Below are 27,935 nucleotides of genomic sequence, written 5' to 3'. Positions count from 1 at the left end.
CCACAGTTCACTAAAAGACACTGTTTCTTTCTATTTCATATTCTTTAACACTTTCTGATTTGAAACAAAGTTTTGAGAGGCTCATTGGTTTTGAGATTCAGGAGCCACATCTTACTATAATCTTGTATTTCTGCCTCAAAACATAACAAGACTTCATTGTCCTTGACCTTCTAAATTACAGTGCTTACTCACTATTTTTTTCCTTTAAAAGACACCAAAAGGATTTGTTCCACTTGCTTGTCAGGTATCTACCCCTTTTACAAGCCCTCTCTCCTCACAAGAAGGTACATTCTGGGCCTGATTTTCTGTTTTACAAGTATACAGCATCAGGTTCATGTCCAATGTGTTTTTTGAATGACTCTGAAACAACATTTCCTTCAGAGTTAAATACTCATTTCAAAAGAACAAACTTACCCATCCAGACTTCTCCAAACTGACCAGCTCCAAGTTTCTTCACTAATTTAATTGATTCCCGTGGAATTTCCCATGCATCTTTATCCCATGGTTTTTGAGGTTTGGGACTAATACAAGCTTTTTCCAACTTTCTGCATAAGCCATCTGATTGCCCTGGTTTTCAAAGGAAAAACAAAATACAAAATACAAAATACATTACACTCCTATGCTGCATGACTTGAGACAAACATTGCTTAATTGCACCAGCCAGCCCACAATAATGTTCAAAACAACCAGATGCTATGATGAAAAAAGCCTTTCTGGTGCTTTCACAGAAGTTTAAGTGCCTCTGATCTGAAATTTTGCATTCAGAGAAAAACTTAATAAAAAAGTATCACATGCATCTGGTTACTGTCAGATTATTAAGGAGTCTAAGTACAATTTTCACCAAATAAATACAATATCAGATCTTATTCCTGACACTATGTTGGTTAAGATGTACAATGGAGTCAGGTTTGGGATTCTCATTTTGTCATTAAATTTTCTTGCAACATAGTTTCAGACAGATGTGCATGCAAGCATAAGTAGGTCAACATTGTTTTTTCTCCAGACACTGACCAGCTATAACTTTTATATGAATGTTGAATAATTCTCAGGTTTTCCAGCTGTGTTGAACTGCTAGCACACATATCTAACTATTCAGAAAAATTTCATGGCCAAGTCCTCAGAATGGCTTTGAAAAATTACTATGTGATTTTATGTTCTACATTTTATTGTCCTGTCTTTATTTCCAGGTAGAAGATTAAAAAAACCCTGAACTTTGGAGTTATTCAGCAGGAGGTTATGCAGAATGAGAAGTCGGTTCTGCAGCTAAAACATAGATAGACTTGTCCCTTACTCTCCCTATCTTTTCTTTTTTTAAATAAATGTATATATTCTACGTGGGTGCAATTTTATTTCTTTGAAGTATACGGAATATTTCTTCCTTTAAAAATTGATAATTAAAAAAACACATTTACAGGAAAAATAAAACCAATTTCACACTCAACACTAGGTACAAGACAACATTCACAAGTCTGTATGTATTTCTGATAGTTATGAATAAAAATTTACTCTTAAATAAAATATTATTTACAATGCAGGAAATTCTTATTATAGCTTCACATCACCCTTAGTTTGATGAATTGTGTTATAAAGCTAGTCTTAATTTCACAATGGTATGCCACAGAGCAACCAGCACTAGATCTGGTTATGGTAACAATAATGCTTGGGTTCCAATTAGTTTTACTTTATCTTTGATAACATGCATGCTCAACTTATTTGGGGAAAAAGAAAAAAGAAAAGCTTTGAAACAAAAGAAAAACATTTATTTTCCTTCACAGAAAATAATGGCTGCATTCTAATATGGACTTCACTAAATGATTTAACTTACTTTGATAATGTTTGATCATATCATTGATATTAGGAAAAGTTATTCTTGGAGAGATGTAAAACCCTCCATTGTCTAGACTCCTGATTTTGTAGTGCTTGATAACATCGCCATGCTCTGGATCATAGTCCCGTATGGAGAGAGAATAGCTGCCTGTGGATAAAGAAGGAACCCCCATTAACACATAGCAAAAACCCACAGAGTCCACACACGCACGGTCAAGCCTAAGAAAATCACCAATTTGTCTGCTTTTCTTTTTGCTCCCTTATTTCCTCAAAAAGCATTTTGCAATCCACAGGAGGAAGTTAGCAAAAACCAGCCCTGAACTGGTCACCAAAATGCTTACGGTCACACTTTCTTTTTCAATCTTATTCAACAAACTCACTGGTTCCATATTCCAGGCAGCTCCAGAGTCAGTGCCCAGCTTTGCAGAAAGTCCCCCAGCTCGAGTAGAGGTGGCTGGGAAAGCAGGACTGTGGCTCTCACCCTGCTCAGGCAGAAGCTGAAATCTGGAGATCAGCATTTTGAAAAAGGAACATGCTGGTTGTCACGGGCCAGCTAGCAAAAGGACAGTTTGGAGATGGCTTCAGGCATAGAGGAGGGAGAGCAGATCTGTTGATTTGCTAGATCTGTCCAGCCCCAGGCAGCCTCTCCTGCCCCAATTTAAATCCATCTGGGATTTAAATCGGGGCAGGAGAGCCTCTACCTTTAGCTACAGCATTCTTTGTTTCTTCTACTTGTACAATTCTTGCCCATTTTCAAAGGATAAAAAAGATCTCTCCCCTTATCTCTCCTCACACACATAACCAGTGATTGTGGGGTACTTTCCCATACTCTCAGTACCCTATGTAGAATTTAGGAAACTTCCTTTGAGAACTTCATTTAGGAGTCTTCAGCTGAGAGGACAATGATATGGGGCCATTTCAGAAGATACCTAGTCAAGAATCTGCAGTATTAGGGCCAAAGAAGCTACCCTGTGAAGAGGCATGACCTGCTGAAAGGCTTCATGTGTCTTCTTCTGCAGGATGCAGTGTTACAGCATCCAGCTGGAATATCCATCCAGACTTACAGCCAGAGTCCACAGGCTGGGGCTTCTCAAAGCTGAAGAGCCTGGAGACTTCACAAAGCTTTTCAGCACAAAGCACTCTGTTTACAGCACAAAATTTTACCAAAAATCTTTCTGAAAAGAATCCCACTACACTGTAGAAGTGAAAACCCTCATTATGCATTAACTACAACTTTAAACTTGTAGCAATGGATCCAGACCCAATAATGGAAGACTGTAGAATGTAGCAGCTACTATTACAGTAATATGTCTTTCAATAAAGGAGTCACAAATATTAAGAAAAGATACCACTTCATTCATTCCTGCATCTTGTCAGTGTAATCACACATGTAATGCCTTTTTTTTCCCTTTTATCTCAGATTTGGGTGTTAGCCCGCAACTCTCTTCTCTCTTTTTCTGGTAATTTTCTCATTCTTCTAACTCCTATAGAACTGCAGAAAATTCACACAATAGGATGCACTAAAACTACTCCACATCCGATGTCAATTTCTGTGTAGACTGACTGCATGTTTTTTATCTCCTTCTCAATTCCAAAGTACCACCCCAAAACCTACCCTTTAATGTTTCACTTTCTCTGATAAGGAAAGCTCCAGGACCATTTCCAGGAGCCAGGAGCTGTCTTTCAGCATCTTTTCGGGTTATGTCCTTGAAGAACCATCTGAAAAGTATTTCACAGAGTTAGAACCAACTCTTTCCCCACCCAAAAAGGATACACCACCAAGGTGAAGAAGTTTGCCAGAATTTGGAGACTGGGAGAACTTACTCTTCTGTTTCCAGGGTGTTTACTTTTGCTACATAGTTGCTGGGAATGAAACCTTCTTTTCTTGTCGTGAGAGATTTTGCTCTCCACCATTCTCCAGATCTGAAAACCAAAAACAGTAGTACTCATAGGAAACGAAAATGATGAATTGTTATTTAGGTTCTACTCTGCTGAGAGCTTTGCCCAGGCTGGAGAGAGAAGCACAACCTCTCCTCTGAGGTCAAGGGCCCTGAGAAGCCACTGGCTCCACCAGATCAATGTTTGGTCACTGCTGCTGAGGCCAGCTGCCAACCAGAGAACTGTAGACTCAAAAATGGTTTGGGTTAGAAGGGTAAAAGATCATCCCTGTCATGAGCAGGAACACCTTCCACTGCAGCAGGTTGGGCAAAGTCCTATCCAACCTAGAATAACTCCTTAAAGCATTTGTACTATCACATGTAAGAGAGCTCACTTATTGTTCCTACACCCATGGTATAAGTAGGATATTAAAACTCTGTAGAGGGAATTAGATGAGCCCAAAGAAAACATGCAATACAATCAATATTGCCATACTTACTCTTCAATAACTCTCAGTTTTTCTCCTTTTTTGAAGGACAAGTCCTCTTCATGAATGCCATCATAGGGATACAAAGCTACCACAATGACTCCCTGCTCCTCTGCATCTACAAAAGCAGAAAGACAAAGGCACATTCACATCACTTTGCAGGCTGACATGGGCACAGCACACAGCTGTGAGATTTCTACAGAAACATACCTGGACTGACAAACCTCTGTCCTGGTAAGAGCTGTGCTTCTGGATTTGCCTACAATAAAATATGTCTTTAATTAAGCAGTTTTAGATCTTTGTGATGATCTTAAATTACAATTACATATTATACAGTTGCTTTGGTATCATCTCATATGTCTTAAAAGGAAATCTCAGATGTTTTCCCACCATTCTTCAAAATATGTATTATATATAAATACCATACATTATTTATATGACAATATAAAAATATAGTGAGTCCCCCTAGATTTTAAATTGAGCAGCTCAGACCTTGTGAAGATGTGGCACAAGCTGTGGGGAAGAAGTTCACAGCTTTGGGACTTCTGCTGAGGAGGCTTTAGGCAGGGCACTTTAGCAGGACAGCTATTACTCTGTAGCTGTCATGCTAAAGAACTACAAGCACGGTTATGCCACTAAGACTGTGCAAGGGGGAAAAAAAAAAAGAACAATTTAAAAAAAAAAAGGTAGTTTGTGATGTGTGTTCATGGACTGAGAGCACACTGAGTTCACTGTGTCAGCTGGGGAGAGAGGAGAGCAGGGAGCCATTCACACCTGCAGGGAGCAGGTCCCTGAACAGGGGCAGTCAGGACACAGTTCCCCCAGCACAGAAAAGAAGCTGGGATAAAAAAAGGTCCCAGTCAGGCTGCAAATTAGCAAACCCACTTGGTACCCAGCAGAATTCCCCACCCCAGCACTCTTCCTTCCAGCGCCAGGCAGCACACATGGAACACGTTATCCTGTTCCTCCCGCAGCACAGCGCTGCTCCCTGCACCGCTGCACCCTCCCAGCCTCACCCACACACCTCAGGCAAGGCTGAGTCGTGGCCCTCAGTGAGGAAAGCTGACTAGAGCTGGTAAAAAATCACCCATTATTACTTCAGCCTATAAATGGAATAACAAATACCTGGATCCCATAGCTATTAAAAACCCAACACCAATGCTTTAAAAAATGGATCTAAACTACTTCAGGTTTTCTAATGTCATCTAGCATTCTTCTACAAACATAGTTATATCTACTCAAGCATTGCTAAGTTACTTTTTTTATGCAGAAAACTATGACAAACATAAAGTAGCAAACCACCATGTTTTAATTTTTATTCCTCTAGGTACTTATTCATTGAGGGTGAACTGCACACAATTTTAGTTTTTTCCATGCATATGCTTTGGATTGAAATTTAAGTTATGCCAGTCATGCTTTGTTCTTGCTACAGGAATTCTCTCCTGGGACTATCTACTTACTGGCCTTTGCTGTTTATTGGACGTTGGATCCCTCACATAAATAGTTCGTTCAGTTTTACGTACTGGTTGGTTCTTCAAATCTAGCCCATCTCCATGCAGATTGTCTTTCCTTTTTGATTTTATACACCCCATATTTCCTGTTGAAATAAAAAAGGTGTTAAACAAAATCATTGTGCCATAAACCAAGCCCTTTCCCATGAAATCATCTGAGCTACAGAGTAAAAATGGTCTTCCTTCTCATATAAAACAGTTCATGGGAAACACAACTGAAGGTTAGGCCCACACATTGATAGCTCTTTTCTGTTCCAAAGGAAAGAAATTACCTCGTCTCAATCCACAGAAGAAGTAAACTGTTATTTACCATTTCTTCAGATTTTTTATATTTTCTCCCCAGTCTACTTTTCCCTGCCTAAACTCCTTGCATCTTTCTGATACTTCTCTAAGCTTTGGAATGGATATAATGAAAATGCAATTATTGCAGGGATAATTTTTATCTGTATATTTTAAAGAAAAAAAATCCTGTCCAAATTCTGAGAACTGCAGCAGGAAGTAGCAACGCCTGTATCTCCCCACTTCATTCTGCAGATGCCAGTCTAGCAGGGAGCTCTGTTTGATTCAAATCCCTGTCTCACATGAGGCTGATGACTTGTGCAGTCCCAGCTCCATGGCAGACACACTGCTACTGTGTCCTTCAGCAATGCACCTCCTTGTTCACACAGGCAGGTTACAGCAGCCTAAAATAGCCAATGTGTGTGCCAGCAATGGCAAATCAGCACACCAGGATTTCTTCTTCAGTATCATTTAGAAGGCTAATCCTTCTCTCAGGATGTGCATCCATGCTAAATCAGATGAGATACAGCTGTTAGCATCTGCATGACTGGAACCTGACTGCTAATCCCATGATACAATTACATAGTACTCCAGCAAATATATATATACAACATTATCTCTACAATCCTCCCTCCAAGGAGAGTAATTATACTTACTCTTCAAAGAATCCACTATGAATGCTTTTCAACCCTCTCCTTCTCTCCTCTCTCCCTCCTTTCAGGTCAGTGCTCTAATGCTAGGTTCACAGTCACATTTTCCCTTGCAGGCACACAGTCTCACTCCCCCCTGCCCTAATTAATGTTTAAAGCCAGTTCTTTGAAGAACAATGTAAAACCTAAAATAAGAGCTCGGTGCAAATATAGGCTCAAGTAAACAAACACAGCTGGAGAAGCTAAAGCAGATTGTAAGACTCTCATCCCACTTTTACCTTCATCTCTAGGATAGAAAAGGTTCATGGCAGTGAACAGGTAAAGCAGTAGCAGAAGTGTCCATTGGCAGACACAACTGTACCAATGGGATGGAGCCTTGCAGCTGTAAAAATTAACCAGACTGGACTGGGTGCATGTTAAGACTCATACTTTTGTAACAATATCTATGATAATCACAATCCTAACTGATTACAAAAATAAACCAAGGCAACAAGCAGTCTCACATGGCAAGTCTCAACTTCCAACATCGCCTTCATTTAATGTCCCATCCTGCCATTGAGGAAGCACCACATAATGACACACTGCACTGTCCTATCCACAGTTAGAGTGTTTTCTTCTAAATATGACAGAGGGATATTTCCTCTCCTACCATTTCTGTAAATTATCTGTCACCTATTGCCAACATGTCTTGGATGTCCATAAATTTCAGCAGTGATCTGTGATCCTGGTTTAAAGCAGCATTAAAACCCACTGCTCCCCTTCTTTTCTTCTCTGGAACTAAAAATAAAAGGAATCCTACAGAAAATCGATAGGCACTGACCAGGGAGAGAATAAAAGTTTCCTCCTCTTGACTGTCAACATTTCAGTGTTCCCACATTTATTTGACAGCACTGGAGCACATCTTCATGCAGGAGCTTCCCTTAGAAGCAAACATCTTTAATGCTTAATTTTAATGCTTTAATTTTTGTGATGCTCAGCTATATGTGGGTTGCATACTAGTTGTTTTGCAATGCTGAGAAGGATTTAAAAATTTATTTTATTTATTTATAACTGTAGGTATGTAGATGACTCTTGTTTTGTCATTCATGGTTCATAGGAAATTTCTGTACACCCACAGGCAGACTGATGTTTGCAAACTCACCCTAGACATCAGGAAGGCCAGTGTTTAATTACCTGCTGTATCTGCAAAATCAGGTATTTATCCACTTAAGTGCTAACCTTTCTGCTCTTGAATAGTTCTGCTTGTACAGAACAAATAGCTGAAGTGGAGGGCATGAAGTAATTTGATCTAAGTTGTCAGCCAAAACTCCCTTTCCCTATTCCTGTAAGAAAGCTGAGCACATCTTTAGAGACTGCAGCCTGCCCAGTGTCAGTGTAAACTCAGAGAGAAGCATTTTTTACTCAGATTTTTTTCCCCAGCTGAAAGCACATGAACAGTTGTCAGTTCTCTGCTGTGAGGCCGTGTTAAGCTCAAGGCTGGCATTTGTTCATGACAGTAAGAACTGATCAGCAATAACTATGTAGAGGTGCTTTGAAATCACACAGAAGTTTACTTGATGCCATTTGAAATCACACAAATCAGTTTGTGAGATGACCCTTGTGATGGCTTCAAAGAGAAGATCCCGAGCCTCATCATGAAGCACTGTTTTTTCTGGGTTCTTCTCCTCATAGAGGTGAAAGTCCACAGTCCCCACAGGACTCAGCTGGTTCTACATGAGCAAAAAGCCCCAACAGTGGGTGCTGAAGCCCACAGCTGGTTCAAGGGGGTTACTGCCCCTTTCACTCCAGTACAGCCCCAAGGATTGAACATCTAGGAGGAGCCAGCTGACAACAAGGGTTTACCTAAAGCTGAGCCCCACGCTGCATTCTCCCAAAGCAGCCCCATTCTTGCAGTTCAGTTCTGCTCCAGAACACAGATTACAGCTGAGCATGTGGGCAACTGCTTCAGGAGTGGCATCCTGACCTAACTAAAACAGCAGTGCGGGGAGGAGAGTATAAATAAATAAAACATTTTACTTGCTGTAAATGTTTATTTGCCTGGTGCTCTGTAGCTGTGTCACAAGGAAGTGTTTTGTGCAGATAAAAAGAGAAAGAGAAAACAGTAAGCAAAGAGCAATACAGAGAGCCCAGCATCATTACAAACCAAACTCCATTGTTCTTTATCAGAGATAAAAATAATTTACGCATCAGAGAAAATGCTGCCAGTCCCTACTCAGATGTTTTCCATTCCAACAGCTCTGCAATACAGGAGACACTATTTCCTCTTCTTGCTCTGCATTCATTGTCCTGTCCACACCTCTAGACATGAAAGATTAACACTGAATTTCAAGAAATACTATTTTACATAGCTGCTAATCTTTATAAATAGATATCTAAAAAAGTAACAGCTTCGCTTTTAACAAAGAGCATACTGTAGTTTATGGCTAAAAAGTAAACACAAGTACTTAGGTTAACAGCTGCAGCAAGGTGACAAGAATCTAGGTTCAGGCAGCCTTCAAACAGCCACAGGAGTATCCACAAGAGCTATCACACAGAGCCTCTGCAGCAGGTTTTTCAAAGACACTGATTTTGATGTTTACATTTGCCTTGAATTTTCTCTCTGAATCCCCTATCTCACCTTGGGTCTACAGCACTTGGGTCTTCATTCCAAAATGGTTTGGGAGGAGTGGAAGTCAGAAACTAAGGCAGCATTCTTCCAGAGTTAATATCTGCTGTCTGTCCCCAAAACAGAATTCCTTTATCTGCCCTTTTCTACGCTTCCAGCAAAGCAATGTGTCTAAAGACACAATACTTCCTACTGCAGGCAGCCAAGTTTCATGTGACCATCACCTGTCCATCCCCCATCAGCAGCATTTGGGGTTTCATCTCATCCCAGTGCTTACCCTTTGTATCATCTACAAAGGTGATCTCATTTTTCATTTTGTCTTTATAACCATTCTCTTCCTTGTGATTGTTACATACAACGTATATGGTGCATATTAGAAGTTATTTCCTAAAAAACCCACTCGACATGTCTGGTCTTCATGTCTTCATGGAAATGACTCTCAAATCTTCATAGATTATACTTCAGCTTTTCCAATAATAAATTAACTTTTAAAATAATTAGAACTACAACAATGAGCATACAAGCTCTATTTTATCAAAGTATGTATTTATCCAAAAAATATCTGTTGCTGAAAAGGTCAGCAATCAGTTACCAGAACAGCTATGTGGCTTAAGGTTTTAACATATATATACATATGCATTTTAACAAGTACATAAATAAAATAAATTTGTATTCAACTGAGTGCAAAAAGTAAACTCTTCATTTAAACCACAAATTTTTCATGATTAAGAATAAGAGAAAAAAATTAAAACCCCCAACTTACTCTGAGTCTTGAATATTACTTTATATTTAAACTTGTGAATCAAAGAACAGGAAACAACTGTTTACATCTATAAATAAAATCCAAACTGGTTACACACCTGGAGCTTTAAAGGGGGCTTAGAGAGCAGAGAAATAAATAGTTTTACTTTTAATACCTCTTCCAAAACTTGAAAACAATACCATTGCCCTCTTCTGTTTTAGATGCTTCATTCTGGCCTTGAATGCCAGTTGGTTTGCTGCTACTTCACAAGTTATAGTCAGGGTAACACAGTGATGCCTTCTGTGCATTTCCCTCAAGGTCAAGGCAGAAGCGTCTCAAAGCTCAGAGTGATCGATTTAGATTAAAACTGCTGGGGAGGAAGGATTGTAAGCCTGCTCTGCTCAAAGACAAAAACACCTGCTGTCTCAGAAGCTCATCCAACATCCTATGTCCCTTCAGTCAACTGCTCAAATTTATAATTCTATGAAAAAAAATTTAAAAATCTTCAATGTAAGAACTTCATTTACCTTAATGTTCAGTGCTTACTTTCACTTTATGTTGATCTGCTTCCACATCATCAGTACTACCCAAGTGTTGCAAGGATCTCCTTTATCTCTGTTATTGGGACTATGAGGACTATTTCTGGGAAACTTGGGTTCATTTCTGATTCATCATTACATGGCAAAGCAACTGCCAAGGAATAGAGAGCAGGAGCTTAACTAGAGGTGGCAAAGCTCAGCAATGGCTTATCAGTACTGGTCTACACATATTTGTGCAAGTGAAGACTTGCCACTAGACCACAGCGAGAATAAGAGTGGCAAAAATAAATTATCTGTGGTTGGGAGCAATATGAAAACATCAACTGGAGAGCAACTGAAGAGAAGTTGTTTTCTGTTCCTCGCCAGTCTCAGAAGTTGTTAGATTTAAGCTTGTTCAGCCTTATTCTTGTACCAGCAATTCACCACATATATCTATAGCTATATATTAATTTAATAATATTATACATTATCCATAGATACACATTTCAATTTTACTGTAAGTCCTGACTGTCTGATAACTGTCATCAAATTGGACTCATGCAAATGCAGAAATCTGGGGGTCAGCTTTCATTTTGAGCTTGTTTCACTTCCTACATCTTGTTTTTGCACTGGCAGCTAACTAGGGGAACTTAAGCAGTTTCTTCCTCCATTGCCTTTCTGCTAAAATGGTTCTGTTTGTCTCAGTCAATCCTTGTTGCATGTATTTCGATATTTTGTCAAATTTAGCTTATTTCTGTAGGTCTGGATCAGCCCATCTCTGTGTCTCCCAAATGGAATTCATCCCTTATATGATATCCATGGGCATACACAGAAGGGCACAGATCACCATGTGCTCCCTGCAATGCTTATGGAAAGGAGCATGGATAACCTGAATCTACTCAGTGCTTGGCTATGACAGACTTGCCCTCTGTAGACTCTCACTGCTCCTCAGCTGTGAGAAGCCATAGTCCAGCTGCCAGCATTTAAAAGAAAATGGAAAAAAAAAGGGGGCATTCTTTTAACTGCTTCAATCTTCTTTGTGGAAAAGGTGAGACAAAGTTAAAATAATATTTTGACATAAATATCTAGGAATAGATAAGAAAGGAATAAGTTAATCCTCAAGAAAAGGAATAAGTTAATCCTCCGTGTAGCCAACATTACTGTGGTGAAAAAGTATGCAACAAGCATGTTACTTTAAAATTTCCTCATACCTGGTCTCACTTCAGTCAATCCCTCAAATTTTCCAAGGGTGCATGTCTGTCACAGCAAGACAACATTGCTAACTTATTTATCAACCATGATTAGAGCAAAGGACTACAAAATATTCTCAGGGAAAGGCAGATCTGTTCTAGGCAGCATAATCACATGGCACAAGCTCAGAAGCACGTTTTCCATGCTACATTTTTAGAGAGATCAATGGGTGATGGTGGGGAAGAACAAAATATTATTGCTGAAATTTTTCAGAACCTCACTCCGCTTGGCTTAGAAGCTGTCACGTAAGTCCCAGTCTTAAAAATGTTTTGGAGACAATAATGGCATTTAGCCCTTCATCCTCTTGGGAGATTAGGAAGAAGTCACATCTTTTTCAGCTTGTCTTCTAGACTTTAGAGACCAAACTCTCTCAGTTTTTTCCACTTCCACTGGTTATCCTAACAACCCTTCTCCACATCTGTTTCACTTTGAACCCATCCCTCTTAAGAACAGGAGGTTGGAGCTGCCCAGATGTTTCAAGATGATTTTCAGCAATGCCTTGAGGAAAATAATATTACTATTTCTTCCATCTACTGAAATATCTCACTCAATAAATCCCAGAAATTAATTTATGATTTCCATACTTTCATCACATTGGCCTTTCATAATCATATGGACGTCCAATAAGACATCCAGGTTTGTATTGTATCACTTTTCATAATGACAAACTATTGTCATTGTCCCAGCAGACTTTCCTATCCCCTGTGGCATTATTTTACACCCTGATATTAAATTTCTCCCCATTATTTCCCCAGACTATTCATTGTGCATGATATTCTCAGCCACCTGTGTGTTTCTAATGCCTCTCAATATCACAAGGGACCTCATATTTTTTCATTGCAAATGAAAGTACTTTTTAAAAGTCTCAATGTAATGCTAATGTAACACCAGGAAACAGAAAGTGGTCCTGCTAAGAGACTGGTAGTGGTTTCTGTCTGCTGCACTTCCCCTTGTTCCACTTCTTTCACAATTCCTTCCTTAGAAATTGAGACCAAGACAAATTCTGCTCTGTCCATGCTATCTCAGATTATTTTTATGCTTTCCTACATCAGTGACAGAAAGTATCACCCTACCACTTTCATGCTCCCAAACATCTGCATTCCTACTGCACTCATACATCTATCACATTTATACTTCCTCTGCAATGCTCAGTTTTGAGCCCTGTACCAGTATTCCTGTCTCTCTCCTTTTCCAAGACCTGGTTCCCAACACAAAGGTACAAATTAAACCAACTAAACCAGTCTGGGTTGGCAGACACCTTCCCTGAATCCTCTACCAAGCTGACAGCTGGTCTCAATGAAATTCTCACCACCCATTCCTCTATTGTTTGGTGTCCTGCTTTTCTTTCCCACATTTGCCTTCATATTGAAATGAGGGATAAGGACTTTACAATATTCATACCTCAATTCCACTTCCTTAAAATGGAAATTCAAGTTACAACAGGGCCAAAAGGCGTGCTGCCATACAACTATATTGGAAGTGAACTGTGGATTAGACTCAATAAAATGGTTTGGGTTGGAAGGGACCCAGATCATCTGGTTCCAAGCCCCCTGCTCTGAGCAAGGACACCTTCCACTAGACCGAGTTACTCAGAGCCCAATCCAACCTTGAACTTTTCCAGGGATGGGGCAGCCACTGCTTCTCTGGGATATATGTGCCAGTGCCTCACTGCCCTCACAGTACAGAATTTATTCCTAATATCTAATCTAAACCTGCTCTCTGTCAGTTTGAAGCCATTCCCCCATGTCCAGTCACTCCATGCCCTTATAAAAAGTCCCTCTCCAGCTCTCTGGAGTCCCCTGTAGGTTCTGGAAAGCTGCTCCGTGGAGCCTTCTCTTCTCCAGGCTGAACAACCCTACCTCTAAGTCTGCCTTCACAAGACAGGAGGAGTCATACAGCAAAAAACCCCCAACAACTGACTAAAGAACCAAAAACTTTTGGTGAGATAAAATATATGGACTTGCCATACTGATGCTGTATTGATGTGTTTCTGAAAAAGGCAGACCCGTTCTGAGCAGCAATATCATATCATCATATAATATAATATCAATCACATCATAATATAATATAATATAATATAATATAATATAATATAATATAATATAATATAATATAATATAATATAATATAATATAATATAATATAATATAATATAATATAATATAATATAATATAATATAATATAATATAATATAATATAATATAATATAATATAATATAATATAATATAATATAATATAATATAATATATCGTATCAATCTTTTTTTCCTTATACTTCCCATTAATTTTTTTTCTTACTAGATGAGACTTTTAGTGATGCATTAACCAACATGAACGAACACATTGCTGCACTAAGTGGCAAATAAGTGACTTAAGTTATCACATCCCAAACTTCCAATAGGAAGGAGTGCTTTGGTAAAAATAATTCTATCAAAGTAAACACTTTTCTATATTCACATGGTACTTTCCAGCATTTGCCTGTCTTGCCTTTAAGTGTCCAGGGAGAGGGTAACTTCATTCAGCGCTTGGCTAAAATACACAGTCTTTGCTGGAGCTCATAAGTGACACATGAAATAAATATCATCATAGCTGATGACATGAAAAGTAGCTCTAACAGGGGTGGGAAGCTTTGGCCAAGAAAAAAAAAAAACTTCCGTTTTTCTGTAAATTCACTGCAGTTTTGTCTAGATTAGTTAAAGTCTTAGTTTCATGAAGGAATTTTGGCAGCTGCTAAAAAACAAAAAAACAACACATTAGAGTAAATAAAAATCAGCAAGAAACACGGAAAATAATGTCACTGTGGTGGTATAATGATGTTATAATGCTTTCAGAAGGATGAAAATAAAATCCTGAAACAAAACATCACATTGAAATGAAGCAGAATTTGTATAAACTACTGATCGTAGTTCATTGACTTGAAGAAAAAAAATTACCAAAACACAAGTTAATCCATGGAAGATTGTAATTTTGCTAACATTGCATAATAGACTTTATATATTATGAAAATATTCCATATTCATTTAGTCAGTATTTTTGGCACTAATTTTAAACCAAGTCTTACATTAAAATAACATCTGTTTTCTGACCTTATAATACTTGCTTCATTTTATTACAATCATTTTCCTCAACTGCATCCTCCAGAATTTTGAATCAATATCAACAATGAATTAATTCACTTTGCCAGCCCTCAGGCAACCACATCTTCCATTTCCTCAACTTTTTTCCACTGTAGTATATCTTTTGAAGATAGGGGGAAAGGTCGAATAACATCTTAATTTGACATAACAGAATAAATACTTCTATCAAATTCTTCAAAAGGATCATATGACATGGAACAGAAAAGCTGTGCCAACACATTAACCAACTTAAAGCAAAGGTTCCCAAAATACTTTAAAGACTTTAAAGTGTAATGCAAGCTATAAGTAAAAATGTCATTTTCTTGATTGGTAAAAACTCCCAGTAATGACAAACAGCAGCTTCATTTAACCAAATCTCCATTTCCAAATGAAAATTTGGCCAAACCACTACACTGAAAAGGATCAACATTCTTCCTAACTATTTGGAAGTGTCCCAATCCAGCTAGCAAACCCCAAGGTCGACATCTACTTTCCAAGTTGAGTGTATCTATGACTCACATACCATTTTTTCCAGCTTTAAATTGATGATTTTGGCCAACAATGGCAGTGTGCTAAATTTTCAGTAGTTTATCTTTGCCCTACACTTTATGTATATATGCTGCTATGTATTTCTATGCCTGCCACTAGGATAAGGATCCTTCTCCACTCCTTTCTAATGATTAGAGCAATAAGTGTGGTATAGGAAAATGAGAAACTACCCATAAAAAAAAAAGTTGGTGGAATGAGGTCCAAGAGTAGCCCCAAGGTCTTCATCCTCATAAAAAGTGACATGATGGAAGGATAGGACAAGTTTCACACAGTTCCTTTGGAGACCACACATCTGGGAACTATTCTTCTTTACCCAGCTATTTATCCTGCCGTTCTCCTTCACAGACAAATACTTTGCCTCCCAAAACAAGGTGTAGTTGAGAGATGTGTGACCAGAGCGTCTCTGTGAGTCCCAAAGGCCTGGTTCATGCCCACAGTGGCTTTGCTCAGGTGTTGATTTTAATATACACTTCGATGTATTGGAAAGCAAAGGCACAGCTACACAAACCATCTGCACATCACTGTGCAGTGTCCCATGCCTGCATTTACAGCGTGACACATGGAAGAGAAACGAGAGCTTCTCCCTGTTTTCTGAGCCTCAGAAGACAACAAGAGACAAAGTTAGTAACTAGCTAACTTATAATGAGTTTGGGGAATCATCTGCACCAGGCTGCACCCTAATGAGCTCTTCGGCTGGAATTTGTTACTCTGCCCTCTCCAGAAGGTGCAAAGGAAGGTGTATTTGCAGGTAGCAGCTGATACTTGAAACTCTTGTCTCCTTCAAGTAAGGCAGCCAAATGTTCAACCTCCACATGCCTGGACAAATGGATTGATGGGACTCTTGTTGAAGAAAATTATTAATGGCTACTATGACATAGGGGAGAGGATAGTTATTTATGAAGGTGTCCTTCAAGTAGTTAATATGTTGTTGGCAATAAAGGACTATTTTGCAGATGTGATCGCTTGAAGTGTGCCTGTAATTCAAACCCATTGCTGTATTGTAAATAGAATGCAAAGATCATGAACATCATGAAACCACCACAACATAAAATCATGGTCTTGTTAAGGTAGGAAAAGACCTCTGAGATCATCACATCCAAACCATGTCCCCAGCTGCCACATTTAGAGAGGTGCTTTGAATGTTTTCAGGGCTGGAGATCCTACCACTGTCCTGGGCAGCCTGTTCTAACACCTGGCTACGCTGTCAGTTAAGAACTTTTTCCCAATATCCAATCTAAATCTCCCCTGGCACAACTTGAAGCAATTTCCTCCTGTCCTGTTGCTTGCTTCTTGGAAGAAGAGATCAAAGCCTACCTGCACACAGCCCCCTTTCAGGGCATTGCAGAGAGTGATAAGGTCTCCTCTGAGACTCCTTTTCTCCAGGCTAAACAGCCCCAGCTCCCTCAGCCACTCCTCACAGGACTCTGTGCTCCAGACCCTTCACCAGCTCCACTGCCCTTCTCTGGACTCGTTCCAGAACCTCAATGTCCTTCTTGTAAAGATGGGCCTAAAACCGAACACAGGTGTGATTTGAGGTGTGGCCTCACCAGTGCTGAGTGCAGGGGCCAATCCCTGCCCTGCTCCTGCTGGCCACACCATGGCTGGTCCAGCCCAGCATGCCATGGACCTTCCTGGCCACCTGGCTGGCTCATGCTCAGCTGGCTGCTGACCAGCACCCCCAGGTCTTTTTCTGCCAAGCCACTTTCCAGCCACTCTGCCCCAGCCTGTAGCGCTGTGTGGGGCTGTTGCAACCCAAGGGCAGCATCCAACATTTGGTCTTGTTGAACCTCATGCAACTGACCTCAAGCCATCAATCCAACCTGTCCAAGTCCCCCATCACATCAATATAAACGTGCTGGAGGACAGCAAGTTCACAGCCAGCAAGCCCTGATGAAGGTTTTGAGGGTGGTCTCATAGAAAGTATGCCACTTCTCCTTTGGGTTTATCTTCTGTTTTCAGTGTGTTTCATAAAAGAGAAATGGGGAGCAGAACAAAAGTGCATATTAGTTTTTGTTCTTTCAGATTTGGTTAACTATATCCCCAGGGTATAAATCAATTTTTATAAACCTTACGTGGTTTCATGCATTCTACAATCCACTTAAACATGGATTATGGCAGTTATGGCTAAATCAGGGCAGAATGACTTCTGTGTCAATGGATCCTAACTGTAACAGCCTTGCCATTGTGTAACTCGTATTACTTTGCCCCATGCTGAATTTGCCATCCTGCTTCATTGGTCAGAAGGCTTCTTTATCTGCTGTCACCTCCATGTTTGAATGCTAATATGTACTCATGACTAAGCTTGCAACTAAAATATAGCATTCTTCTTATAATAGCATCATTTTATGTCTTGAGCATGTCTAAAGCACTGAATTTTACAAAAGAGAAGCAGATTTTTTTTCACTAACTTCAAACACCAGCATACATTTAAATTAAAAAAAAAGTTACTCTTCCTGCAGATTATATTGTGTTTCATTAGCTGTACAGCACTAGATAAACACAGAACACTCCTGAAACAGAGGACATTGTACTGGGGTATGCAATATGGATTCAAGAATCAATTCTATGCTCAGAAAAAAATTTGGGGTTAAATCATTCATGCTGATGTGAGCTAACACTCAAAGCACAGTTCCTCCTGAAGGTTTGCAAACATTGGACAAGTTTGCTCAAGTTGCAAGAGGAAACTGCAAGAGTTCTCAAAAAAAAAAAAAAAAATCAGCGTGGCACTAAAAAAATCTCGTGCCACTAAATTACATGGCAGAAATGAAATTTTTTGCTGTTTAATCTTTGCAGGGATACCAGACCAGCATTCAGCACTTTAGCAACTGCTAAAATATCCACAGGAGAAACCACCTTGTCTTGTTCTCACTGATGTTAAGTAGCAGAATCTCCCTGAACTTCAAGGGTGTAAGAACACCCTCCAGGTTCTGGCATTTCACAGAAGCCTATTTGTAACTCAATTCTTTTACTTGACTTTAAACTCTGCGTTATTATATTCCTTCAAGGGCATGAATCTAAACCAGGAATGTACCGGTTGGTTTCTGGCCCAACTTAGTTAACTGTTTAAAGTAACTGTTGCAACATGTCACAGGTGCTGCAGCACCAAAGGTTCTGAACCAACAGTTTGCTGCAAACATAAGTAGAATTAAAGGAGCTCTATAATTAGCAATTCTGGGAGGTTTTTAGATTAAGTCCTTGAAATCAGAGGAGTTTTTTTTAATAGATACAAGTAGACCTCTCTTAAGTCTACCAAACATATCCTGAGGGGCTGCAAAATTTCACCAATTTGAGTCTGAAAGCTTGTCATGTAAAGAGGGAAGCACACTCCAACTGAAGTCTTGTGAAACTCCATGCTGAAGCTGGGGTGGCAGTAAGAGTGTAAAAGGAAATACCTCACTGAAGGACATATGTCATTGAATCAATAAGAATTCACACCCAAGTTTCTAAGCATATTTTACACATTTATCACACACATGAGCAAGAATAAGAAGTTTCTCTAAAGTTAACCAAAATTAAAAATATTTTATGTGCTTTCTATTTTCATAAAGGCATGAGAGTGAGAATTTGGAAAGGTCTCTGAAGAAAAGATTGCAAATACCTGGTATGACAGTTCACTTGACTGTTCCTGCCTCAAAGGTTCTAAGGAAGAACTGGAGTGCTCCAATTTTAAACACAGGTATGTCTTTGCAGATGATCTTTCTCAAGGGCAAGAATGAAGTTTCCCATATTACCAGGACAGCAGCTATGCAAGTATATTAACTTGATTAGAGTTCTTTTCTATTTGAGAGAAATTATTCTGTACTAAACAGAAGATCTGACGGGAACAATTTAAAGATGCATGTTGAATTTGCTCAATATGCTAATTTATTTCATTTTCAAAAACTAATAATTTGATCTCTGCTACTATTTTAACTTTGCCTTGAAATTTCTTGTTTTCTCTAAAACTCTTAAAACAGCCAACACTTTTGTGTTCACAAAATGCCACTTCTGGCTTATGCAGCATTTAGTATTTTCATTTGTTTCAAGTCCTGCTTAATGGTCAGTTGATAGCGGATGAAGACCTAGCAGTTACAGCCATAGCAAGTTTCACTGAACCAGGCTCTGACCCAGCAAGTGACAGCACACAGCATGCAGGAGCTCGACAGACTTCAGGAGACTCACATCAGGACTTTCTGCACAAAGGGCAGCACACAGACCTTAAAAAATAGGCCAGCACTCACAATAGTTCTAGCAGATTTAGACTCACTGTCAACTGAAGAACCATGACAATGATTATTTTCACATTCACACTGCTGATTGCAAGAATTTCATAGCACTATTACTGGCTGCTCATCAAGGCTTATAAACTTTGTAACTCCACATAATTCAAAAGTATACAGCTCACAGGCAGGACGTGATTAGGCTATGCTTTGAAAAACTGCCTTAGATTGTGCACAAGCCCCAGAGTTTGAATGTGACTTCAGCCCTCCCAGCCCATGCAGCTAACTTTCAAAGCAAGAACTAAAACCAAATCAGTGTTCACTATGGTTATCCAAGTTTGTTTCAGGAGAACAGTAACCAGTCCACAGCTTGCATTTAAATTCCACAGTATTAAGTGTTGTGCAAAGAAGGTGCTTTAACAACTGGTAAGACTTCTCCATTGTTTGGCCACACATGGGAAGTCCTCAGGACAACACAAAACATATGAGAAAAGCTGTAGGAGAGGAGGCGAAAATCCTTAAGGAATCAGAATTGGGGAGAAACAAATTAAGCAGGAAGACTGCAGAAGCAAAAAGACAAAAAGAGAAAAAACCAATCAGATAAGAATGCAAAGGATAATAACTAACTGGAGACAATTATAGTCCCTAGGAAAGCATAAACTCTCAATCAGTATGACAAGATACAGAACATGTAACAAACATATGTATTCTGTTTGGAGAAACACGAGAAATTACTTTTCTGTGTCATACCACACAAGCCACCTGCTTTTATTGCAGGAGTAGAGAAAAGGACCTTTCACTCATCCAAACCTAGTCCAACACATATAATTTGAATAAGCTACTCAGATGCATTTTTGACACTTGTAGCCTTGTTTAAATGCTCCATTAAGAGCAGAAGTATTTTACCTGAAGCACCCTTCACCCACTTGCTCACTCTACCAAAACTCTTTTCTGCTGGTGCCAGCTCCATTGAACTAGGTTCTTCTGAACTTGCACTGCCTTCTCAAAGCTAAATTTCTTCAGTTTCACTTTCTGTGGGGTCAGTGTATGGCGCACACCAACACCAATGAGCACAGAACATCAATCCTGGAGCAAGAGCTGTTGTCTCAGCACCACATCCCCACAACAGCAAGACTTGATTTCTTCTCTGCAGGCCAGCACACATGCTGATGAATCCATGCTCTGCTTCCCTGAACCAGAAGTGTTTACAAGGAGGGTCAATGCTGGCTCAAAAACTTTCTCCATGCACAACTACACAGCACACAAAAACCTGCATGCAACAGAAAAGAAACTTGACCAGCGAAGGTCAAAGCAGCATCACAAGAAGGGCAGACAAGGTGGCAGGGGACAATCCACACTGACCGTTTTCAAGACAGAAACCCGTTTTAAGTCAGTTTGAGGTGACAATTTTAAATCAGATGTGTCAAACAGCAGTTAGCTCTCTCTAAAGATCACTTACATAAAATGTACATATAAATGTACATTACACACAAAATGTACTCTACACAGAAGAGTCCTTGCTGATCACCTACAGAAGTACAAAATTGCCCTTAGACAAGGCACAGCCTTAAAATACTTTGAAGGCCGTCCCAGTCCTTCCAGGTTGGTACTCCACTGGACTCATATCTCTTTCAGAGGCTGGGGGTATGTATTTCTGGATGACTATTCCCTGATAAGTAGTTTACAAATGATTATTGGAGTATGAAAGTTGATAAGGCTTACTTTTCCAGAAAGGGAAAAGAAAATTTGCTGCAGATGTCTAAATCAAGAGATGAAATAAACAGTTTATAACACTGACAGTCCTGAAGACTGGAGAGAAAGAAACAGCAGAATGATGTTGGCAAAAAAAAAAAAATGATGGGAGGAGAATAAAAGGAAATTGTGGTAGGGAGTACTCCTACAGCAGGGTAAAGACTGAAACATGGATTTTTCCAGGAAATTGGGGAGCAAAAGCCTCAAACAAACAGCATATCATTACTAATGAAGACATTTGAAACAGTGTGGGTCAAGGACTTTTTTGGAAACGCTGGTAAGCATTATGGCAGAGGGAGGGGAACTGCTCCCAAGGAAATTTACAGGAGATTTTGAGAAGAGGCAAGCTCTCCTGTCAGGCAAAGGGGGAGCACTGCTGTCCACTGCCTGCCATCTATATCCCAAGAGAAATGGGCTTAGAATTCACCTCAGTATGACTTGGTGCTTCTCCACTGGTGCCATGACAGCTGCTGCAACCTCTCCTGAAGCCAGTGCAGGTATAACTGGACAGAGAAAAGAGGACAAATTGCCACGCCAGCAATCCAGAAGAGCTGCTTAAAAGGCAGGTTTTCCAACACCCCTCACGGGCTGGTTTCCCTCCAGCCTTCGCACAGTTCAGCATATCTTTTGCAATGGAAGCCTCAGGTTACAAAAATGTACTTTGAATCCCATTTGCACATTCTGCTACACCACAATGGCACATTCAAATGATGCTTGCAATGTATTTTGAACAAGTTGAACACAGAACATCCAATATAGGTTTTCCTCTTTCTCCTGCCCATCCCCTTCCTGTTTGTTTACCAAAAACTTTCACTTCCTCAAAGTGACACTGACACCAGCTCTGGCAGTCACTTAACCCTGGTTCTCCAGTCCCCTTCCACTCACACCTGAATTACAGCTCCCCAGGGCATTTAGTACTTACTGAAGGGTTTTAAAGATCCATCAAAACACATGGTAAGGCTGGGGCTGCCCTGGAGAAAATAATTTTCTGTCCACTGGATCTAATGAATATAAACTTCATTATTCTGGTAAGGGACACTCTAGCAGGCAATTTCAATATACGCAATAGATGTGCTACTGTTCAGATCCTTCCCTACTCAGCTGATACTACCAGGAAATATTCTTTTTGTCTGAATAAAGTAGAACTTAATCACAGGTCAGACCTACTTATTTATAAATGTGTTACCACTACACAGCAATTCACTCAAACATGGTCTTTAACTTTTGGTATTAATTTTGTTCTAAGCCCCTAGGACAGTCATACATGGAAAGAGAAAACCTTAGCAGCCAAATATACTTCTGTACTAATTCCTGCAATACCATATTGCTTCAGTTTAAACCTAAGGTAAAACCCAAATAAGATTTCATTAAAAAAAAATCAAACACGTTTGTATACACCTGTCTGTACAAAATAATGAAGGAAACATGAAAAAAAGCAGTAGATTGTAGATACCACATCAGAAAGCCCACTTAACAGATTATGCTTTTTTTGACGAACTTCCTGAAACTGCTTTTTTTAAACCAACAAAGGAGAAGTTAAACGCGCATCCCAGAGGGAGTCCTTTCCCTTTAAAATTTTATCATTTCCATACTTAGAGCAACCCTCTAAAATAGAGAAAACTGCAAAAAGTGCCATTGCAGAAGAGTAGCTGCATCCCATACTTCAACACTTTTGGTGAACTATCACGTGTTCCAGTTTAAGATTGCACTATTTCCTATCACAGCTGGCCTTTGCAAATTAAAGTAAGAAATTCTGCAATATGACAACCACAGGAAAAAGAAGCCTACTGCCACATGCAGCAGGGACCATAGAGGAAGAAGGACACTTTGTTCAGACTGTTTATCATTGGAGTCCTTTGAACTGAAGACGTAAGACAAGTGTGCTGCACAAACACAGGAACCAATTGTAGATACTTAAGATGCCAGCAGTTTGAAAAAGATAGGCAAAGCTGACCTAAGGGAGACCAAAGGCTGGCCTGGACAGAACTAGTTCACCCTTTTAACCCACCAGAGAAATGAGATCTACCCATTATTCCCTCCACCTTTCCTCCTTTATGTTCTCTCCAGCAAAGTATTACTGTCAAAATACCGTTTCTCTTCTGACACTTGCCTGACAAAAGTAACCGATCTATTTACCTCTACAAATAGTTCTTTAGGGCACAAACCAAATACAAATATCCCATAAATATTTGGAGGAAATGCTTCCAGCACATGATGAATTCTGCCTTCACGTTTTGTTCCATGAAGCCACATTTTTCAGGAAAGATGCTCAACTCAAATGTGAATAATTCAGTCTCGGAAATTACAGCATTTAATGACAATGTCAACAGGAAATGTATCTGCATCAGGCAAAAATAAATATGAAAGCACAGACCTTTCTATCCTTCCCTGAAGGACAATGAAGTTTAAACTAGGAACAGTCACACTGAGGACAGTTACACTGCATTTGTCTTTTATTAGTACAGGCTGATTTCTTGGAGAAGGCACCACTACTGTTTACAGGGTGGCAGACTCCTTCACCCTGCATGCGTCATTAAAGACTGTTTTCATACAAATGCAATTTTACATTTTTATCTACAATTTCCTGTGGTAAGGCTTAGCAAGTCTGGAAGCCTTTCTTATTACACCATCTCTAGCATTCCTACACTCTCATTAAAGAGGGGAGAGAAATGAATGGGAGAAGTAGGAAGTAGGAATATGAGCAACAGGACAAAAAATCCTAATTCTCAGCTGGGCAACTGGTTTTTCTATAGAGTGAAGCCTTTTTGCTTAGAGATGGAAATCCTACAGAGGCAATATTATAACAAATGCTGCTTAACAGAGTCACATGGTTTGGTGTAATTATTTACACACTCAGCTCCATAGCTTCAAAAGGAAGTATCATTCCCTGCATATAAAGCTCACACAACCCTCAGGATCCCCAGCCCATGGATTCTCCTCCCAAACTTCCCATTAGCACATGATGGCTCATATCCTTCTGAGATCTCTGTGGCAGCAGACATCCACCTCTGTGTACAGCCATGTTACCACAGCAGATTGCTAGGAATCCTAGGTTATACCTAATGCCCACCCCATTAATTAATTTTAGTTAGTTAGTTAGTTAGTTAGTTAGTTAGTTAGTTAGTTAGTTAGTTAGTTAGTTAGTTAGTTAGTTAGTCCCCATGTACTTGTCTTCCGTGTTCACTTGGTTTGAAAAGGGCTCCCTGAACCCTAAGAGCAAAAGAGCTTTACAACTCCCTGGACAGAAGAAAAAAATGTCACTCAGTTACTCAGGATATGCACATATGGAAAGGAGGAAAGATCTCATCCCCTTCCCAGATCACCTAGCCCTTTGACAAAAACAAAAATTGTCTCCTAATCAACATGTTCATCTCAAAATCTCAAAGATTCCTATTAAGATTCAAAATAACATGCAGAGTAGAGGTAGGCAAACATCTCCTTTTTGTGACAGCAATGGAATAACATCTGAGATTAAATATTGCAGCACTTAAACCTTCCCAACTAAGTACAGAGAAGTCAGTGTTGCTCCCTGATGTGCCCCACAAGAAGGGTTGGTCAGGTGTAGCATCTCTGGTTTGGTGAGACACCCCACTGAAGAACAGAACCAAGCTGAGCCTGGAGACCTTGGACTTGTTTTCATTGCCTGTCACAGGAATTGTTCCCCTCAACACTTGCTGCTCTGTGATGCCATTTAGCTCACAGGAGTCAAAAAGGCCATAGGAAGAGAGGTCACTTCAATTACATAGATAAACTGAGGGGTGGAAAGTACTGTGGAATAGTTACTTATACATTCATAAATACTTATCTGTTCATAAATACCTGCAAGGAATTGTTCCACATTTATGGAAACTCCCTTGAAAAGGGTAACATTAAACCCCATAGTATTAAACAACTCAAAGGCAGCAGGGTTTAACTTTGTGTTGTAAAGTTTCACAACTGACTGCTTTGTCAGAAAGAGTCATTGCACAACTCCACTGGTCAAGGGGCTTAAAAAGGAAGGCCTAAACCTTACCAGGTCTTCTGCATAAGAGGAAAAACCTCTTATTTACTAAAAAATAGAGAAAAGCAGAATAACTTGAAGTCAGCCAGCTACTGTACAAAGATGATCGTTCTATGTCATTGTGGTTTAAAAAAATCTATGTCAACAGCACACAATTAAGAGATTTTTACGTTATTAAGTAAAGAATTCTTTCCTAACTAGTCTCTAGCTCACAAAGTTGAAACAGAGAAAGAAAAAAAAGCTTTAAATCTCAGAAGAGATCCATAAAATGAGACATCTTTTGATCTCACAGTTCATTAATTTCAATCCTTCTCCAAGGTTTCATAACATCCTATTAACAGTATCTAACTGATTTCCAGCCTGTTGCTACTTTTTCAGAGAAAACGATTTGATTTTTTTTCTCATCCATACTTTCAGTGCTGTCGATAGTACGTATTAAAAAGATAACACCTATTCTGTCCTCAGTGTTGGGTTGGAAACAATCCACACAAACACAATTTGACTCTCCTTTTGGTAAAACTGAGCTACATTTTCCCCACATAGCTTTGCAATTTCTCAACACAGATCTTCTGCTTTTTGTTTTAACTCTATAGTGATACTGTGGTGAGTGCAGACTTATCTAAGTGGCACTCGTACTTCACAGATATTATCAATTAACATTACTACTCCTAAATTGCAAAAGTCATAGAAGTACTTGATGGGACCAAGCTTAAAAGTTTTAATTTTCAATTTGTAGTACAATGTCCTAAAATACATTAAGATGGGCCAGAGTGTTTCTCTTTCTTCAAAGGTGGAAACAAAAGGCAGGAGATGGGATATTGACCAAGGGTTTCAGATGAAACCAGCTTTGTGCTCCCTATGTTTATCAGTGGGAATATAACCTGGCTAAACAAGCTTTAAGTGTTAATCCCTTTGGCCTGTAGTGCCAACAGAGGGGAGCAAGGCAGCAGGATGAGTTTGTGCCAACCCATTCACTGCCAACCCTTGAAAGACGCAATTTCAACAGAAACTCTTAAATGCTTTACTGAAGGTACAGCATCAGCCCCCAAACTAAAATTGTAAGGAGAAAACCCTTAAAGACCGTTCCTCAGGAATGCAGTACCTATAACAGCAGTCTGCAAGAAACACCGTGCACCAAACATCACAACACCGTTTCCTCATCTTTCTTTTAATTCCAAGCACACTTGAACATACACTTAAGAGGAAGAAGCTTTAACTTGCAGAACGCACCAGAAAACACGCTCCTAGAAAAAAGCAGTGTAAGAAGGGATACCCAGGGATCACATCACCTCACCTCAGTCAAGGCTATCGTATTGGCTCGAAACGCCGACTGCGGACTTAAACCAGCTAATTTCACACGCTCCCCGGCACGAAACAGCCAGAAGGCACCCGAGCCCTCCGGATCCCAGCAGAAACCCGGCAAAGGGATACGAGACAAATCACGCTTTTGAGAATGACCATTTCATCCCCAACGCGGCTATTCCCCGGGAGACCCCGCGCAGTCCTACCGGGCAGCTCGGGCGGCAGCGGCTCCTCCTCGCGGGGCAGAGGCGAGGGCGAGCCCGGGGCCGGGCGGGGCGGGGGCGCGGAGCGGCGGGACCGGGCGGCCCCGCGGGAGGAGCGGGCACCGCCGCTCCCGGGAAGGCACACTGACTTGGCCGGGAGGGAGCTCCGGGGCGCGGGGCGGCGGGGCCGGAGCGCGGCTGTGGCTGTGGCTGTGGCTGCGCGGGGGGGCGCGGCCGCGGGAGGTTCGCAGCCCGGGTACTTCCTGCTGCCGGGAACATTTGCATGGGGTGGACAGCGGGGAGAGCGGCGGAACGGGGCCCGGCCCGGCCCGGCTGCAGGCTGTGCCGGGGGTCAGCCCCGCCGAGCGGCCTCAGAGGGAGCGAGCCACCTCGAAAAGTTACAGTAAATATAACCCTGTTAGTCTAAGAGGCAAAAAAAAAGGGCTCTCTTTTCCCACCAACAGCCAAAAAACCATCTTAAACCCCAAAAAATCCACTATAAGAATCTTCTAAAGTCCATTGGAGGCTTGGTTGAGAGAAACAAAGAGCAATTAAGCTTATCTTTCAGTGTTTCTTTTCTTTCAAGAATGATTTACTAGCCTGGTGAAAAGTGAAATAAAAATCTCACAGGTCAGCAAAACAGGAAATATGAACGCAGGACATAACAGGCAGAGGATGCAGGTGAAAAGCTTTGCGAGAGCCAGAGTCAGGTGTCATGTGTGTCCTGCCAGACCACGTGGGCGAGTTCAGGTCATGGAGGTTTCTAAGGCAGATTTTCAAATGAAAAGCGTTCAAGCTTTCCATATAAAAGTATTTAGATAATGGATGAAGTTTCAGAAACAGTAAAAGTGTTACAAGATGCGAGACACTCAAAGGCACCTCCGTACACTTTCCCAAAGTTCACCAGTACAGCCTAACTGTGGGTTGGAGCGGACTCGGGAGCTGGTGAGGACTTCTAACAGGACACCCAAACTGCTGAGAATAGCTCAGTGCAGCTCACACCCTGTTGGGTTTATGGGGAGAACCTGATAAATGTCGATGGGACTTAGAGATCTCTGGTGCTGG

At 40.3% G+C, this 27,935-nt stretch overlaps 1 protein-coding gene across 4 annotated transcripts in view; it reads right to left on the bottom strand.

Moving 5' to 3' along the window:
* LYN (LYN proto-oncogene, Src family tyrosine kinase) overlaps window positions 1-26,937 on the bottom strand; it is a 49,483-nt gene extending 22,546 nt beyond the window's left edge. The window contains exons 1-8 of one of the 4 annotated variants that reach the window (XM_063168916.1): window positions 26,874-26,937; window positions 5,653-5,789; window positions 4,403-4,451; window positions 4,205-4,310; window positions 3,652-3,750; window positions 3,443-3,546; window positions 1,826-1,975; window positions 415-567 (exon numbers count right to left, since the gene is read on the bottom strand). In XM_063168916.1, coding sequence (XP_063024986.1) covers window positions 415-567; window positions 1,826-1,975; window positions 3,443-3,546; window positions 3,652-3,750; window positions 4,205-4,310; window positions 4,403-4,451; window positions 5,653-5,784 — 793 coding nt within the window. In that variant the 5' untranslated portion in view covers window positions 5,785-5,789; window positions 26,874-26,937. Of the gene's footprint in view, window positions 1-414; window positions 568-1,825; window positions 1,976-3,442; window positions 3,547-3,651; window positions 3,751-4,204; window positions 4,311-4,402; window positions 4,452-5,652; window positions 5,790-26,659 lie in introns of all 4 variants that reach the window. The other 3 variants (XM_063168932.1, XM_063168924.1, XM_063168942.1) reach the window with 3 other exon arrangements.
* Window positions 26,938-27,935: the final 998 nt, after the last annotated feature.

This window comes from Melospiza melodia, chromosome 1, assembly GCF_035770615.1.
Source record: "Melospiza melodia melodia isolate bMelMel2 chromosome 1, bMelMel2.pri, whole genome shotgun sequence".
Taxonomy (NCBI): Eukaryota; Metazoa; Chordata; class Aves; order Passeriformes; family Passerellidae; genus Melospiza; species Melospiza melodia.
The sequence above is the reverse complement of the archived record's forward strand: the minus strand, read 5'-3'. Positions and strand labels throughout refer to the sequence as shown.